At 38.7% G+C, this 15,521-nt stretch overlaps 1 protein-coding gene across 5 annotated transcripts in view; it reads left to right on the top strand.

The window, feature by feature from the left end:
* Positions 1–15,521, top strand: part of HERC1 (HECT and RLD domain containing E3 ubiquitin protein ligase family member 1) — an 84,078-nt gene that overhangs the window by 49,713 nt on the left and 18,844 nt on the right. For 3 of the 5 annotated variants that reach the window (XM_021548303.3, XM_021548302.3, XM_077785823.1), the window contains exons 37-52: positions 446–966; positions 2,508–3,283; positions 3,982–4,180; positions 5,084–5,244; positions 6,410–6,526; positions 6,704–6,935; positions 7,692–7,816; positions 8,057–8,277; positions 9,397–9,665; positions 10,185–10,237; positions 11,468–11,668; positions 12,273–12,447; positions 12,640–12,910; positions 13,299–13,512; positions 14,160–14,416; positions 14,966–15,093. In XM_021548303.3, coding sequence (XP_021403978.2) covers positions 446–966; positions 2,508–3,283; positions 3,982–4,180; positions 5,084–5,244; positions 6,410–6,526; positions 6,704–6,935; positions 7,692–7,816; positions 8,057–8,277; positions 9,397–9,665; positions 10,185–10,237; positions 11,468–11,668; positions 12,273–12,447; positions 12,640–12,910; positions 13,299–13,512; positions 14,160–14,416; positions 14,966–15,093 — 3,920 coding nt within the window. The remainder of the gene's footprint in view (positions 1–445; positions 967–2,507; positions 3,284–3,981; positions 4,181–5,083; positions 5,245–6,409; positions 6,527–6,703; positions 6,936–7,691; positions 7,817–8,056; positions 8,278–9,396; positions 9,666–10,184; positions 10,238–11,467; positions 11,669–12,272; positions 12,448–12,639; positions 12,911–13,298; positions 13,513–14,159; positions 14,417–14,965; positions 15,094–15,521) is intronic. The other 2 variants (XM_021548304.3, XM_021548307.3) reach the window with 2 other exon arrangements.

The raw sequence follows: 15,521 nt of genomic DNA, 5'->3' as shown, positions 1-15,521 counted from the left end.
TGTAATGGTTTAGGCTGGTATAAAGTCAGTATTCATCAGAGCAGCCTGTATGGTGCTGCTTTGAATTACTGACCAAAACAGTGTTGCTAATACAGTGTTTTAATCATTGTAATCTACTGTAAATTTAAAATTTATTTTACTATTTAGAATCGATTTAAAGACTTAATGTTCTACACAAAACAATTCTATACCCCAGAAACCGAGGAGTGTGTAGTATCAGGATTTCTAGATAGTCTTGTATGAGAAAACATGAAGTACATACTTTCAGCATCCTTGAGTCTGAAGGATAGAGGTTTTGCTCAGTGTTAAAGTGGATTTCCTAGGGATTCTGAGGGAAAAAAGACAGTGCTAGTAATTATTTCTATTCAGCAGGCGACTCCAGTATTTATAAGAGCTTATTGAGGTATATTGAGAAGATAATTTGTAAACTGTTCTCTTCAAACAGGTGAAGATCTGTGATATGCAGATGCGTGGGACACCAAGAGATTTGCTGCCTGGTGATCCCATCTGCAGTCCTGTTGCTGCAGTGCTGGCAGAAGCCACAATCCAGCTCATTCGAATCCTGCATCGCACAGATCGCTGGACATACTGCATCAATAAAAAAATGATGGAAAGATTGAATAAAATCAAAACATATCTTAAGGAAGTAGGTCAAAAGCTGAAGAAAAGTCGCTCTGTTCAAAGCCGAGAAGAGAACGAGGTGAGAGAGGAGAAAGAAAACAAAGAGGAGGAGAAAAGCAAGCACAGCCGCCATGGCCTGGCAGAGCTGTCAGAGCTGCAGTTGAAGATGCTCTGTGTGGAGGTGTGGCCTGTCCTAGCAGTGATTGGTGGAGTGGATGCTGGGCTCAGAGTTGGAGGTCGATGTGTCCACAAGCAAACAGGCCGTCATGCCACCCTGCTGGGAGTGTTGAAGGAGGGTAGTACCTCTGCCAAGGTCCAGTGGGATGAAGCTGAGATCACAATCAGGTATGCCCATTTCCTACACTTTTTTGCTATCTAGTGGTAGTGGTTTGTGGTTGGAAATACTCAGAAAAAAACTATCCTTTATATTAGTCATGCCAATCAATTATTTCGAGTGTCTACTTCAGTGGTAGTGAAGTTAATGCTGCCTTGAGGTAGTGTTCATTCATTCTCCCACCTGCCTTCGAGTGTTCAAGGCTGGAAGGAGATGCTTCTTTTCCCACCCATCTTACAGACAAGCCTTCAAAAGGAAAGCACCTGGAAGGAAGCTAAAATGAAGCTTCTCTGAGCTTCTTGGTGCTTTCACAAGAATTGCCCGTGTTTTTGTGTGGAAAAGATTTGATTAACTTAGTTTCTTGAACTTCTTCTGCCTATAGCTGAAGAAGTCTTTTGAAGAAATTGAACAATGATTTTTTATTTTTCTTTTCCCTGCCAGTTACAATTACATTCTGAAATAGCAGAGGTTAGCTTTTCCAGCTGTTACAGCATTATGTCTGTTTTGTCTTTGCAAAGGCTGTTGTCACTTTGACTGAATATACTGAAGTGCAATTGATTTAGTTCCAGATATAAATTCTTTCAAGTATGGCCATGTAACAGTGTAGCCTTAAAGTAAGAGTGCTTAGAATAATTATTTTAAGAGCCCTTAAAATAATTTGAAGCTTTATTGGTGTGACGTGGAACAGCACTTGAACATAACCAAGCTTTTGGTAAAGCATTTAATTAGGTTAATTTTACACCTTTCTAATTAAAACCAGGCTAAAGCTTGCTTTCATTTCTAGATAGAAGTTTATGTTGTAAGATGGGAATACTTTTTGGGATAATAAAAGAAAGATTTAAAAGTCATTTGTCTGCTGGATGTATGGAAAATTGAAGGCATATGGAAATGTAGGCTGGTGAATTTTTGTCCTGCTTCAAGTGGAAATTAGTGAAGTGTAACAGTCCTAAATCGTACCGGAAAATATCACTGAATATAGATGTCAGGTAGATAAATGTGTCTGTTAGGTTTCCTGAACTGTGTTTTTCAAAGACTGTGTCACTGTCTTCATCAGGTGATCTGTCCTGACACACCAGAGACAGAATTGTCCTGAGCTCTCAGTAGTGTGCTCGTGGGGATGAATAGCTGAGGTCAATCAAAGCTTTTTGTTTATGTTTAAAAGTTTTCTTTATAAGCTTTTATACCAGTTAAGATTCAGGTATGATGATAATATTTGCCTTCAGATAGTTTTTCTTAATAAAAGTCTGTTACATGTTTCTGATAAATAATATATCCAGAGCCTGTGTTAGCACAGAAATGGATAGCTTCTGTGGGGCTTCTGGGTTTCAGCACTTGCTGTTGAAAACCTGTGTATGCTTTGTTTCATTTGCTTTGAAACCATATATCCCTGTTTTCTGAACATAACCTCATTTTCCCGTTTGCATTTAATTTTTAGAATTGGTTTGTTTTATTAAACGTATTATACATCTTATTTGCCTGCATTATTTCCTGAACTTTCCTCCTGTCTCTCCCTCACTTGCTTTTTCCTGTGTCATTCTGATCTTTATTAAAGCTTCCCAACTTTTTGGTCGCCTAGTGATACTCCGTTGTATAATCTGGAGCCCTGTGAACCACTGCCTTTTGATGTTGCAAGATTTCGTGGGCTGACAGCTACTGTGTTGCTGGACCTTACCTATCTGACCGGCATTCATGAAGATACAGGAAAGCAAAGCACCAAGAGACATGAGAAAAAACACAGACATGATTCTGAAGATAAAGGGGAAATGGACCAGAAAATGGAGGGTGACATTGGATCAGATACACGATTAGGCCAAAGTGCTGATGATAACAAAGGACATGGTGCTACAACCTCTAAGTCAGAAAATGAAATTGCTTCCTTTTCTCTAGAACCATCAACACTAGGTATGGATTCCCAGCACCAACCTGCTGAAGGAAGAAAAAAGAATCATGAACACACCGTACGAAGTCATGATATAGTGCAGTCAGAAATCCGAGCTATACAGCTGTCTTACCTTTATCTTGGTGCTATGAAGTCACTTAGTGTTCTTCTTAGTTGCAGTAAGTATGCTGAGCTGCTGTTAATCCCCAAAGTGCTAGCAGAGAACGGCCACAACTCTGACTGCGCGGGGTCACCGGTGGTGCATGAGGATGTGGAGCTGCGTGCGGCACTGCAGTTCCTGATGCGGCACATGGTGAAACGTGCGGTCATGCGCTCACCCATCAAGAGAGCACTGGGGCTGGCAGACCTGGAACGGGCACAGGCCATGATCTATAAATTAGTGGTTCATGGGCTGCTGGAGGACCAATTTGGTGGCAGACTTAAACAAGGTACACTTTCAAAATGAGATTAAAATGAATAGTAACAATGATAATACAGTTAACACAGTCTTGTCGATTTGTAGTGGTTATACTTTGGGGGAATCTTAATCAGACAGAGAAATTTTACAGAATTCTGTTTACTGTTTTATAGATATAACACTGATTTTTTTGCGTTTTTCTTAATTCCTTATCTTAATAAAAAATTGAATGCATATCAATCAGAAATAAGAGTTTTTAATGTCTTTAATACTTACAAAAATGATCAATGCTGTATATACTTGTCAGAAGGATTTGCACTTCTTCTAAACCAACAATAAAAACCCCTTAAAAATGCTACTTGCATAGCTAAGTTAAAAATGGGTTTATAATTAATCAGCTGTACTTCTAAGACCTCTTCCCCTTTTGTCTGTTTTGAGAATAATCCAAGCTGTTGCAACCATGAAGCTGAATATCATAAACTTTGGCATAAGTAAATGGTTTGTTTGTTATTTACCTTGTATCACTGTGAGAACAGCAAGAGCTCCTGGACTGATTTCTTTACTCAAGTCCATGAGTTAGTGGCAGACTCTGCACACCCCTTTCTTTGTCTGGGATGAATTCTAAATAATGATACTTATTTTTGAATGTTGAAAGTTTAGCCATGGGTACTGTTTTGATCTGCACAATTATATTAATGTTGCTGTAACATCCTTATTTTTCTGTTGCAGAAGTGGAGCAACAAGTAGAAGAAGGTGATCAGTCTCAGCAAGCCCAGACACCAGTTACGACCAGCCCTTCTGCTTCTAGCACAACATCTTTCATGAGCAGCTCTCTGGAGGATACCACCACTGCTACTACTCCAGTAACTGATACAGAAACAGTTCCAGCGTCAGAATCACCTGGTGTTATGCCTCTCAGTCTGCTGAGGTAAAATACCCTTTTAGCATGTATGATTCTCTGGGTGTAGAACACCAGTTGCATGGTTTAGGTAGAATATGTCTTTAGCTGCCTAAGCCCTTAAAAATGCTGCCAAGAACTGCCCCTGCAGAGGGACACAGTTTAAATGTTGCTTTGCCTTGCAGGTTTTGTGTTTTTTATTAGAAAGCTGTTAAGCTTTTGCTACACACTGTTTATAAATGTAACAGCTGAATTCTTTAAGGAGAAAATGTTCTCCTTAAATTTTTCTTCAGTTCTCATGTTTATTTGGTATAGTTTAAATTTTAAATCTCTAAAAGTCATTTTTAATGAACATTGATTCTCAAACTATAATAGGTCTTGGTAGGTAACATCCTGTAAAGCTAAGATGTTGTTTTGGCTTACCCTGACATACTGAAATGGAAAATAAACTACTGAATTTGCAGAGGCAATTTGTGCTGTTGAAGGGAATCTGCTTTACCTTGCATAGAATACTTCTCTAAGTTTATTAATTCATAGCAGTTTTGCAGTCATCTTTTGATAAAAGCCAGAACAATGTCTTCATACTACAACAGTGAACATCAAATACTTTAGTAAGCCAGCCTTAATTTATTAGTCAGCCTGAGTTCTGAACAAATCATGGAAATGGGAAAAGTGTTTATTTATATTTTATCTCCTAGGAAACCTCCTGGTTACTGAGGTTTTTTTTTAATGTTGTTCTTAGAACTTAACTGTACATATAAAGTTGGTAGGAATGAGCTGTTACCTCAAAGTATGTGCTGTGTCTTACCCTTACTAAATTCATTTGCATCAAGTAGGATTTACCAAGTGTACTCCAATTGGATGTACTTCTTGTGTCAGACCTTTTTCAGCATGGTTCTGTTCAACATAAATGTATATTGTTCTTTTTTCAAGGCAAATGTTCTCCAGTTATCCTACTACAACTGTACTTCCGGCACGACGTGCTCAGACTCCTCCAATATCTTCTTTACCAACATCTCCTTCAGATGAAGTTGGAAGAAGACAAAGTTTGACCTCTCCAGATTCCCAGTCTGCAAGGCCTGCCAATCGCACCGGTAAACTTGTCAGTGGAGTAGAAATGGGGACAAGTTAGGAAAGTCACAGGAGCTCAGGGGCCATGTTTTAAGAGATGGAAACCCAACAGATGTTCTTTTTAAGGAAAACTAACATGCAAAGCATTGTTGGATACCTTTCAGTCACTATCTTAGGAAAAAATGCAGATTATATTAGCTGTAGGCTTTATCAAGCAAATGAAATTAGTTTTTAAAAGCTGTGGACAGTAATGAAGTATAATTGCTAACTGCTTCAAAATGTTCATCTGGTTTGGGCTTTTTTACTTGGTTGTGTAGTAATTTTGTGTACTTGGTAAGTACACAAAACAGTAGATACAGTGTACTTGGTAAATGCAGTAATTTTCTAGCTTTTGTTAGATCACAGAAAACAAGAAAACAAGAATTGATGCATTTTATGGTACATTCACCAGTACTTTTTATTCTTGCCCTTACATCTGTGCTATTAAGTGGGGCGTTTAGTGGTTCATGTGTTGCATAGCAACTGATCTCCTCAGTTGCTTCTCTTTTTTTTCCTTTTGATTTAATGATGAGATTACTTACTTCTAGTCATGATAGTGTCTTTACAACAGTGTTTGTTTGTTAGTGCATTTTTGCCTTCACTGATTAGCCATCACTTTTATGGCAAGTCAGAAAGAAACTGTGGGTTTGGGGCAGTAACTGACCTTTTTAGAGTCCCTTGAATGACTCTGCAATGAAACACAGCCATCATCCGCAAAGAGGTTTTTCAGATAAGTTCCGAGTTCAGCTGAGGTATTTTTCTGTACCTTAAGAGGAATGTATAATGATCTCACCATTTGGGAATCTTAATGATTTGGACAAGGATAACTTTATCTAGGCTACCTACATATAGATCAGATAGATAATTGATACAGTTCAAAATGAAAACAATAGAAATTGCTTAAATAGTTCTTTGCATATCATCACTATCCTACTGAATCAAACAGAGTCAGTCAACATAATCTGTGTTGCAAAGAGGAATGAACTCCATCTGGTTTTGTTACAGAAAGTATCTTACTTTGTGGAGTGTAATTGAGAGAAAAGTTGAGTAATTATTTCCTTAGTTCTAGCTGATATACAAAGTAAGGTGTAATAAAGTAACACTAGAGAAATATTTGTGCTTTACAGTTATCATTTTCTGTCTTTTAAGCTTTGTCTGATCCAAGCAGCCGACTTTCAACATCCCCTCCTCCTCCTGCCATTGCTGTTCCCTTGCTAGAAATGGGGTTCTCCCTCAGGCAAATTGCAAAAGCTATGGAAGCTACAGGTAATCTATAGCTGTAATATCAGTTTAACTGAAATATTGGATACACATGAAACACTTGCTTTCCAGTAAAATATCTAATTTTTAAGTTCTATAACCATTTCTGTGGAAAAACAGATTACTTTTTTGTAACCATCAGTGGTAAAATACAGTTCTTAAGTGTGGTTTTCCTGCTTTCAGGTGCCAGAGGAGAAGCAGATGCACAGAACATCACAGTGCTGGCCATGTGGATGATTGAGCATCCTGGAAATGAAGATGATGAAGAGCCTCAGTCAGAGGGGACCGCAGAGTCACGGCATGGAGCAATTGTCTCTGGCACTGGTGGGAAATCTGGAGATCATTGCTATTTGCAGTCTTCAGGTGATATCCCTTCTGCTGATGCTCCTGAAATGGAGGAAGGCTTTAGTGAGAGGTAGAAGAATTTTCTTGTAATTGCTTGTAGTCTTTTCCTGAAACTGGAAATCTTAAAAATTCATTGTTGCTAATGGAGAGTTACTTTGTAATGCGGCTTTTGAATTTTGTTACAGCATGAGCAGAAGCAAAGATGCAATTAAATTAGGTGTACATAGTGCATTTATTTTCCTATACTATTTGTGTGCAGAACTGGGGAAGAATGTAACTGAACATGTTTTCTTCACAACAAAAAAAGGAAAAAAAATGAAAAAATTAGGTTGTATTTTAACTAATAGTTATTAGTTATTTTAAACTAATAGTTGTATTTTAACTAAAAGACCAAGTGATAAAGCAAAATTCCATTAAATTCATGTTTTATTAAATTCACATGTTAGGCCAAAGGCAAATTGACTCAGCCAGCAACAACAGAGATGATTTTATTTCTTCAAAAGAGGAGAAAAAACTAATTCAAGCTGATTAATTTACTATTCAATCTACTAATTAACCTAGTATAAAATAAGTGCTCTCTCAAAATTTCTGCTGTGCTTAGATGCTCTGGAAGATCAAATAGGAGTTGACTTTGCTGTATTTGATTTGTTTGAGGTAACTCTTACAGTCAAAACAGTATATGCATGCTCCTTGGAATGGAAAATTCTTGAATTCCTTTTTTTCTTCCATTAAAGAAAGGAAAAAATGCTAATAAGTATGACTTAGTTACTGTATGTGATTGTTTAAAACTTGGTTTAATTGACCTGTAAACTCCAAATTTCTGTAGCCCTGATAATCTGGATCATGTGGATAATGCAGCTGCAGCGAGTGGCCCTCCCTCTCGAAGTCGGTCAGCTGTCACACGGAGACACAAATTTGATTTAGCTGCCCGAACATTGCTGGCACGTGCTGGTAAGGACTGAAAGAATTCCAAGGGCTTTCCTTTCCAGGAAATTAATAGGAAGGGGACTGGGACTTTGCATGGCATTTAGAAAACTCCTCAATGTATGCCAATGTTTATTTAAGAGTTTTATGTGGTGATAACTAGATTGTTTAGCAGAAGAGTTAAAAAGGAGACTGGAAGTACAGCCAGCTCTCTGTCATGGAAAATAAAAGTCCTGCTTTCCTGTTTCTCTCTTTTCCCACCTTGAGCGGGATTGTACCGCTCAGTGCAGGCCCACAGGAACCAGAGCCGCAGGGAAGGGAACTCCTTGCAGCAAGATCCAGGGGCACTGTATGACTTCAACTTGGATGAGGAGTTGGAGATTGACCTTGATGATGAAGCAATGGAAGCTATGTTTGGGCAAGACCTGGCTAGTGATAATGATATTCTGGGAATGTGGATCCCAGAGGTACTGGATTGGCCTACCTGGGTGTGTGTGACTGCAGCAGGGGCTGCTTTAACTTACTGCTTTTTGCATGCTTGTATTCTCAAGTTTAAAGTAACAGTGCTTAAAATCGTCTTGTATTCTGTAGCATCACTTCTAGATTAAGAATATTGATTTCTTGTGTTTCTTGCTCTGCACACTTCCACATGTAGTTTTCTTTTCACTTCCCTGAAAGATGAGAACAGAGCTCATATAGTTGTTCTGATAATACTAATTGGAAATCAAATAGGTGTTCCCAGGATGGCTTAGCTGTGTGAGATAGCAAGGACAGTTATAAATGTTTCTTCTCCTGCTAGTGCTAATAATATCTAATCTCTAGAAACATAATTTGCACATAAGTAAGTTTTTCTTGTGTCATGTAGTCCATTTTCTGGGAAGGATGTGGTGACAGTCCTCACTGAATTTTCTGTTAGAGCACTAAATAAACTATTGAGGCGGAAAGCAAAGATAATAACAGCACTTTGTTAATTTCCGGGTTATCCATGTCAGTTTAGACAATCAACCCATAAGATTCAGCTTTTCATCTCCTGGTTATGATGCTACCTAGCTTTGGTGTGGAAGTAAGTTGCAGGATGCATATTGAATTTTTCAGAGCACTTGTGTCACTGAAACATCTCGATTAAATTACTGACTGCGGACAAAAGTGTAATTATGAAATATGGACTTCATATTGAGATAAAACCTTGATATTTGCTGACACAAATGGTAATTTTTGTTGCCCAGTAAATGTGAAATCTGATTGAAAGCAAAAAAGGATTCTTTTCCTTGTTAGCTCTAGTTTCAGACAAGTTCTGAGGAGAACCAGATACAGTGTTGAATGTGACAGTGTTAACAAATGAAAAGTTACACTGTCAAAGAGTTCTTGAGTCAATCTAACATGAAATAGGAAATTGGGTCCTCCAAAACTTTATTTCAAATGTTTTTCCTGTTCTGAGATGGTCTTCATCATAAATTACATGTTTCTGCTTTGCTTTTGTACAAGTCAACCATATAAATAATCACTCAGTGACAGAAATGTGTAGGGACACCCATCTAAGGATATTGGGATGTTTTATATCTGACACTTATTCTATAAAAATAGCATGTGAAAATCTTGCTGTGCAGCACGTCTGTGAATCTGAAGATAGAGAAGAAGTGGTGGTTTGTGAGCTGTGTGAATCCAGTGTGGTCAGCTTCAACCAGCACATGAAGAGGAACCACCCTGGCTGTGGGCGCAGTGCCAACCGCCAGGGCTACCGCAGCAACGGCTCCTATGTGGACGGCTGGTTCGGGGGGGAGTGCGGCAGTGGGAACCCCTACTACCTTCTGTGTGGCATCTGCAGAGAGAAATACCTGGCCCTCAAGAGCAAATCTAAAATGTCAGCCTCGGAAAGGTACAGAAATAGGAGACAGTGGATAAAGAAAGGAAACTAAACGTGGTTACGAGCCATCAGCATTTTATGGATTTGATTTAAGAGAGAAGAATTCCCAGCAGGATTTTCTCATACTTAAAATAATCCTCTGTATTTGACAAATGCATATTTAGGAAAAAAAGGTTGCTTTGGTATTTCTGGTTTCTAAATTAAGAACAAGGAATAATTTATTGGAATATTGCCTCCTCCTTATTGACTTTTCAAAACTCTTAAACAATTTTGTCTGGCAATTCCAGTATTTTTTCTATGGACTTTCTATACATTAGTACTGCAAAGTGCTTCCCCCCTCCACTCACACTTTCAGAAGCCATTTTATTGGTTTCTCTGTTACTAGGCTTTTCTGGATCATTAATCATTCATAAATGCATACAGACCTAACAGTAAAATTAGACTAAAAAGGGAGCCAAATTTAAAATGGTTATGTATGTTTATAAAATATTAGAGCCACTCAGTAACTTTCTTTGTTATTTTTTCATATAGATACAAAGGCCAGGCTCCTGATCTAATAGGTAAACAAGACAGTGTCTATGAAGGTATGTTTTTAAGTTGCATGGGGTTTTGTTTTATTCTATGAGGTACTTTCATGCAAATACACCTGAAGGTGTATTTTAAAATCTTTTCCAGTTAGATACAGTATTTTAGTTTTGGGGATTTATTTAGTTCAAATCAGACGAAAAAAATCAGTGAATTCCTTCTCCCATCTTTCCAATTTAGGCAGCTGAAAGGGCAAACACCTAACTTGGGGCTGATAAGGTCTTGTGAGGAGATGTTACATCCAGAACTGCACATACAAAATCTTATGTTCAAATATCTTTCTTCAGCTGCCTTTGTGGGAGAAATTAATTAGTGTATGTTACTGTCCCAAAAGTCTGCCATTAGTCTTGTTCTTAATTTTTCTCCCTCTGTCCAGGCTGAGAGCATCCTGAGGGTGGCTTTCACTTTAAACAGATTATTTCTGATGTGTGTAGAAAACCTTTCCAGGTGGTTCTGTGATTCTGGTTCATTCTGCAGCTCCTGTGATCACAGCTGTGTGATTTATCACATTTATCTATTTGAGACTAAATGAATGCTGCAGTACTTAGGACAAGTGTTTCTGCTGGAGATCAAAGGTGTTCTGATTTTACTCTGTGTGGAGTGTGACAGAGCAGAGAGATTAATAAATATAAGCTGACATGTGTAATTGGTTGGCAAGTGAAGGAAGTGCCTCTCTGAATTACAATTAAAGTGGTTTTTCTTTGTTGTTGGGTTTTTTTTAACTCCCTGGGGATGAAAAGCAAAAGCCTGGGTGTTCAGTTATAACCCAGGAGCTAACACATGCTTTTTTGATAAACATGAAGACCAGAATTTTCTAACATCAGTCTTTCTAACTTCAACATCGGTCCTTTGAAATGCACACTTGTTATAATGATTTAGTTGCTTGCACTTTTCACTGTACCCTAGGTTTTGGAGCTGTCATGTGCTGTATGTGATGACCCCTAATGTCTGTGTTTTTAAAGAGCAGTTAGTTTGATGCTTCAGAGAATCTTCCAGAAAATATTTGTGCAGTATAAAGATCAACTTGAATAGAGAGAGAACAGGATTTTGTTTTGCTGACTTACTTTGTTATGTCTATGTCAACATCAGAAGCTGAGTTTTTAATTCTTCTGTGCTGTAGATTACAATATGCATTTTAGACCATCTACTGTTTGGTTTTTTTAATTATTTGAAATTATTTAATATTTGAGCTTTTGTAACCAAGTCTAATTATATTTCTCCAATTCTAGAAGACTGGGACATGTTAGATGTGGATGAAGATGAAAAGCTAACAGGAGAAGAGGAGTTTGAACTATTGGCTGGGCCTCTTGGGTTAAATGATCGACGCATTGTACCTGAACCTGTTCAGTTCCCTGACAGTGACCCTCTAGGTGCTTCAGTTGCAATGGTGACAGCCACCAACAGTATGGAAGAAACACTGATGCAAATAGGTACATTTGAAATCCATTTCATTTAAAGAAAGAAAGATAATAAAACCAGCAGCAAAAATAATAATAACAACTGTCACCTCCTCCTTCCCTTTTTAGTGGGCTTTTTCTAGAGGCAAGGCAGGAACATCCTGACAGTATTTCCTGCCTGTCCCCATGAGGAAGTGGAGACCAACTCTGAATTGTCCTTTTATTACAGTGAAATTAGAGGAGTGTGAGACATTATGAATTGACAGAAGGATTGAATTTTGCCAATGAAACTTGTGACCGTAGTCAAACAGTAGATCCAGTAACATGTTTTGCAGAACCCAGTGAATGGATTTAAGTTGGGACATAAGAATAGTCCTCAATGATGGAAAAGGGAATCAGAGGGATTAAGATTAAGTATGTCAGATTGTGGTCATGTCTCTTTGATAATAAGGAATACTTAAATTATGGAGTGTATTTCAGGCGTGTATTTTCTGTTTTGTAATTATTATTGTAGTTCTGTATGTATGAAATACTGAAAAAATGAGTAACTTAAGCACAGAAGCAAAGTCAGCCTATTGCTATATGATAATGTTTTGTTTTTCTGTAAACACTAATGCAAATCATCATTATTTCCAAGGCTGTCACGGCTCAATAGAAAAAAGTTCTTCTGGCAGGATAACCTTAGGAGAACAAGCAGCTGCCCTGATAAATCCACATGACCGTGTCGTGGCTCTCAGAAGAGTGACAGCTGCTGCCCAAGTGCTCCTGGCAAGAACAATGGTTATGAGAGCGCTCTCACTTCTGTCTGTTAGGTTCGTGGCATCTTTGGCAACGCTTCCACCTTTCCTTTTGTTACCAGCTACCCAGTTCTGTTTGATAACGATGCCGTTTCAAACTAATTGGGGAAGCAATTCTTGTGTCTGTACTTACAATAACACTGCTAAGAGAAAAAGTTCTGCTGATTTTGTTCTTTTGAACCCAGGGTTTTATATCCATTTCCACAGTGGTTCCAGTTGTAGCCTGGCAGCTGGCCTTGAATCCCTGGGATTGACAGACATCCGCACTTTGGTCCGATTGATGTGCCTGGCGGCAGCGGGGAGGGCAGGCCTGTCCACAAGTCCATCCATAGTGTCCAGCTGCACGGAGAGATCCAGGGGCATCCACAGCAAAACCAGCAAGCCCATCTCTTGCCTTGCCTACCTGAGCACTGCAGTTGGCTGCTTGGCATCAAACACTCCCAGTGCTGCAAAGCTGCTGGTGCGGTTGTGTACACAGGTAGGACTTTAGTACGTACTTGAGACTACTACGATTACTTGTGCTTTTACCCTCTCAACTGAGGTGAGACTGCTCTCAGTTTGAAGATGACCTTAGAGTCCTTTTTCATGGCTTTGCACAGGGGTATGTTTGATCATTGGTAAAAATGAAGTAACTGTATGTGTCTTTGCCGAGTACTTGTTTCAAAGGGGGAAAATGGATGTGCTTTTTCTGTTCATAGGGTTGTTCTGTTAAGGTTTTGGTTTTTTAATTGAGTCAGTTCTATGCAGAGAACAGAAAAATTAAAGGAAGATCTGTAAAGCTAAGTGCAATTTATACAACTGAAAATGTTTCTAAATTTGATAGTTCTGTTTGTTCTGAGTATTTACCATCAGCTTCTTCTTTTCAGAATTTGATTTCTGCAGCAACTGGTGTGAACTTGACAACAGTTGATGATCCAATTCAGAGAAAATTTTTACCAAGTTTTTTAAGAGGAATTGCAGAAGAAAACAAACTTGTCACATCTCCAAATTTTGTGGTTACTCAAGCACTAGTAGCATTGTTGGCTGACAAAGGGGCCAAACTGAGGCCAAACTATGATAAAGCTGAAATTGAAAAGAAAGGTATGATACAGCTTTGTTTTTAAATATTAATTGTTAGATCTTCAGTTCTTCATTTGTATGTAAGGGAGAGACTTGCTAGAATAATTATAGATACCCTTTTAAAAATGGACAAAACTTGCTTTGATCAAAGGAATGTTATGGTTTATGATACACATTTTACTCAGAAATATGGTCTTACTCTGTAACTTCAAAGTATAGTCTGAACTTGTGTGTATTCAAAGTTATAGAGCTGAGATATTGAGCCTGGTTGTGCCTCCTGATGAAATTAAGGAGGGTAACAGCTGATTACCACTACTCAAGTGCTGTCCTGTGTCTCAGGCAGAAGTTTGTGCTGCCTGTCCTCTGGTCAGGGAGCCGCAAAGCAAGAGCTGTGCCTCCCCCCAGGCTGCTCCTGGGATAGAGAGGGAAAGAGTGCAGTGACAGTGGCAGGTCTCTGTCAGAGGAGGCTTTTCCTGTTTAGAAAGCACTCACTCTTTGATGAACCATTTTCATATCATGAGAATAAGGCTATTTGGAATTCTGTTCTTTTTACTGTAGTTCACATGATTGCAATGTTGTGTTAAGATGCTTGTTAATCTCTTTCTGGAAATGTTGGCTGTTGCTGTGTTCACTCATGTAGGCATCATCTCACTGTTTTGTCTAAGCAGGTTTAATTGCCCATTTGTATGCCCATCCTTGCTATGATCCCTCTGCTGTAGGCCCTCTGGAGCTGGCGAATGCGCTGGCTGCGTGCTGCCTGTCATCGCGCCTGTCGTCGCAGCACCGTCAGTGGGCAGCGCAGCAGCTGGTCTGCACGCTGGCCGCGCACGACCGCGACAACCAGAGCGCACCGCAGACCCTTGCCGACATGGGCGGAGACCTGCGCAAGTGCTCCTTCATCAAGCTTGAGGCTCACCAGAACAGGGTAAGCATGGCTCCCTCACTGCATCTGCTGCCCTTCTCTCTTTGGCAGAGCACTGTAAAAGGAAGATAGTATCATTTTACAATTGCACTGACTGAAATGATTTCCCACAGGAAGTAGTTTTTTGGAGATAGAGTTGTTGCTTGATGTAAGTTGTTGCATCTCTGATGCACAGAAACGTTCAGTTTCTTTGAGGCTTCAATTAAGAGGGTCATGAAAATGTTGTCATGATATATAAAGTCAGCAGAATCAGCAGAATATTTCCTTAGATCTTAATTTGCACTAATTTTTCTGTCATAATAATTAAGGTATTTATGCAGTATTCTGTGCAGTAGTGGCCAGTGGAGCATAGGGCTGTATGAAGTGTGTTGTCCCTATTAAGCCTGCTTAATTGCAGTAAATAATGCTGTAAAAGTAGAAGAATAAGTCTAGTTTGGTTGTTACAGGGTATTTCAATCACTGTCTCACTGGTTAGTGTTTGCTTTATATTAGTGAGCAAACATACCCAAGTTGTAAATTCCAGTTTTGCCATGGTTATTTTGGTATTTTTAGGTCATGACATGTGTTTGGTGTAATAAAAAAGGACTTTTGGCAACAAGTGGGAATGATGGCACCATCAGAGTGTGGAATGTGACAAAGAAGCAATATTCATTGCAACAGACCTGTGTGCTCAACAAGTTGTAAGTTGATTCTTTACAACAGCCAGATACACAAGTACAGCTTCAAATAGTAAAATACTGCAGGATAGGCTGTTATCATTATCTCCTGCACTTAAAATCTCTCCTTTGTTTTCCGTTGCTGTATTTATGGCATGAAAAATAAATTAAATAGGTTAAAACTGAAAACAGAACTTAAATGTCAATCTGTTAAGAGTCTCTATAAAGAGATCTGGTCAATGCTGTTTAAAAAGGTCCTTAATTAATTGATATAAGGAGACAAGGGTAAAATAAAAATTGTATGGAACTGTCATGTAGCAGAAAAGTGAGTTATCCCTTCACTGGGTTCCAGTGGACAGCTTTAGCATATAACATGATTATTGGAAGTCATTGATTCAAGTGTGAAAAAAAATTCTGACTTCTGAGATACAGGAACTAAATGTAATTCTACA

This window comes from Lonchura striata, chromosome 11 (genome assembly GCF_046129695.1).
Source record: "Lonchura striata isolate bLonStr1 chromosome 11, bLonStr1.mat, whole genome shotgun sequence".
Classification (NCBI taxonomy): domain Eukaryota; kingdom Metazoa; phylum Chordata; class Aves; order Passeriformes; family Estrildidae; genus Lonchura; species Lonchura striata.
Note: the sequence above shows the minus strand (reverse complement) of the source record. Positions and strands in the feature narration are given on the sequence as shown.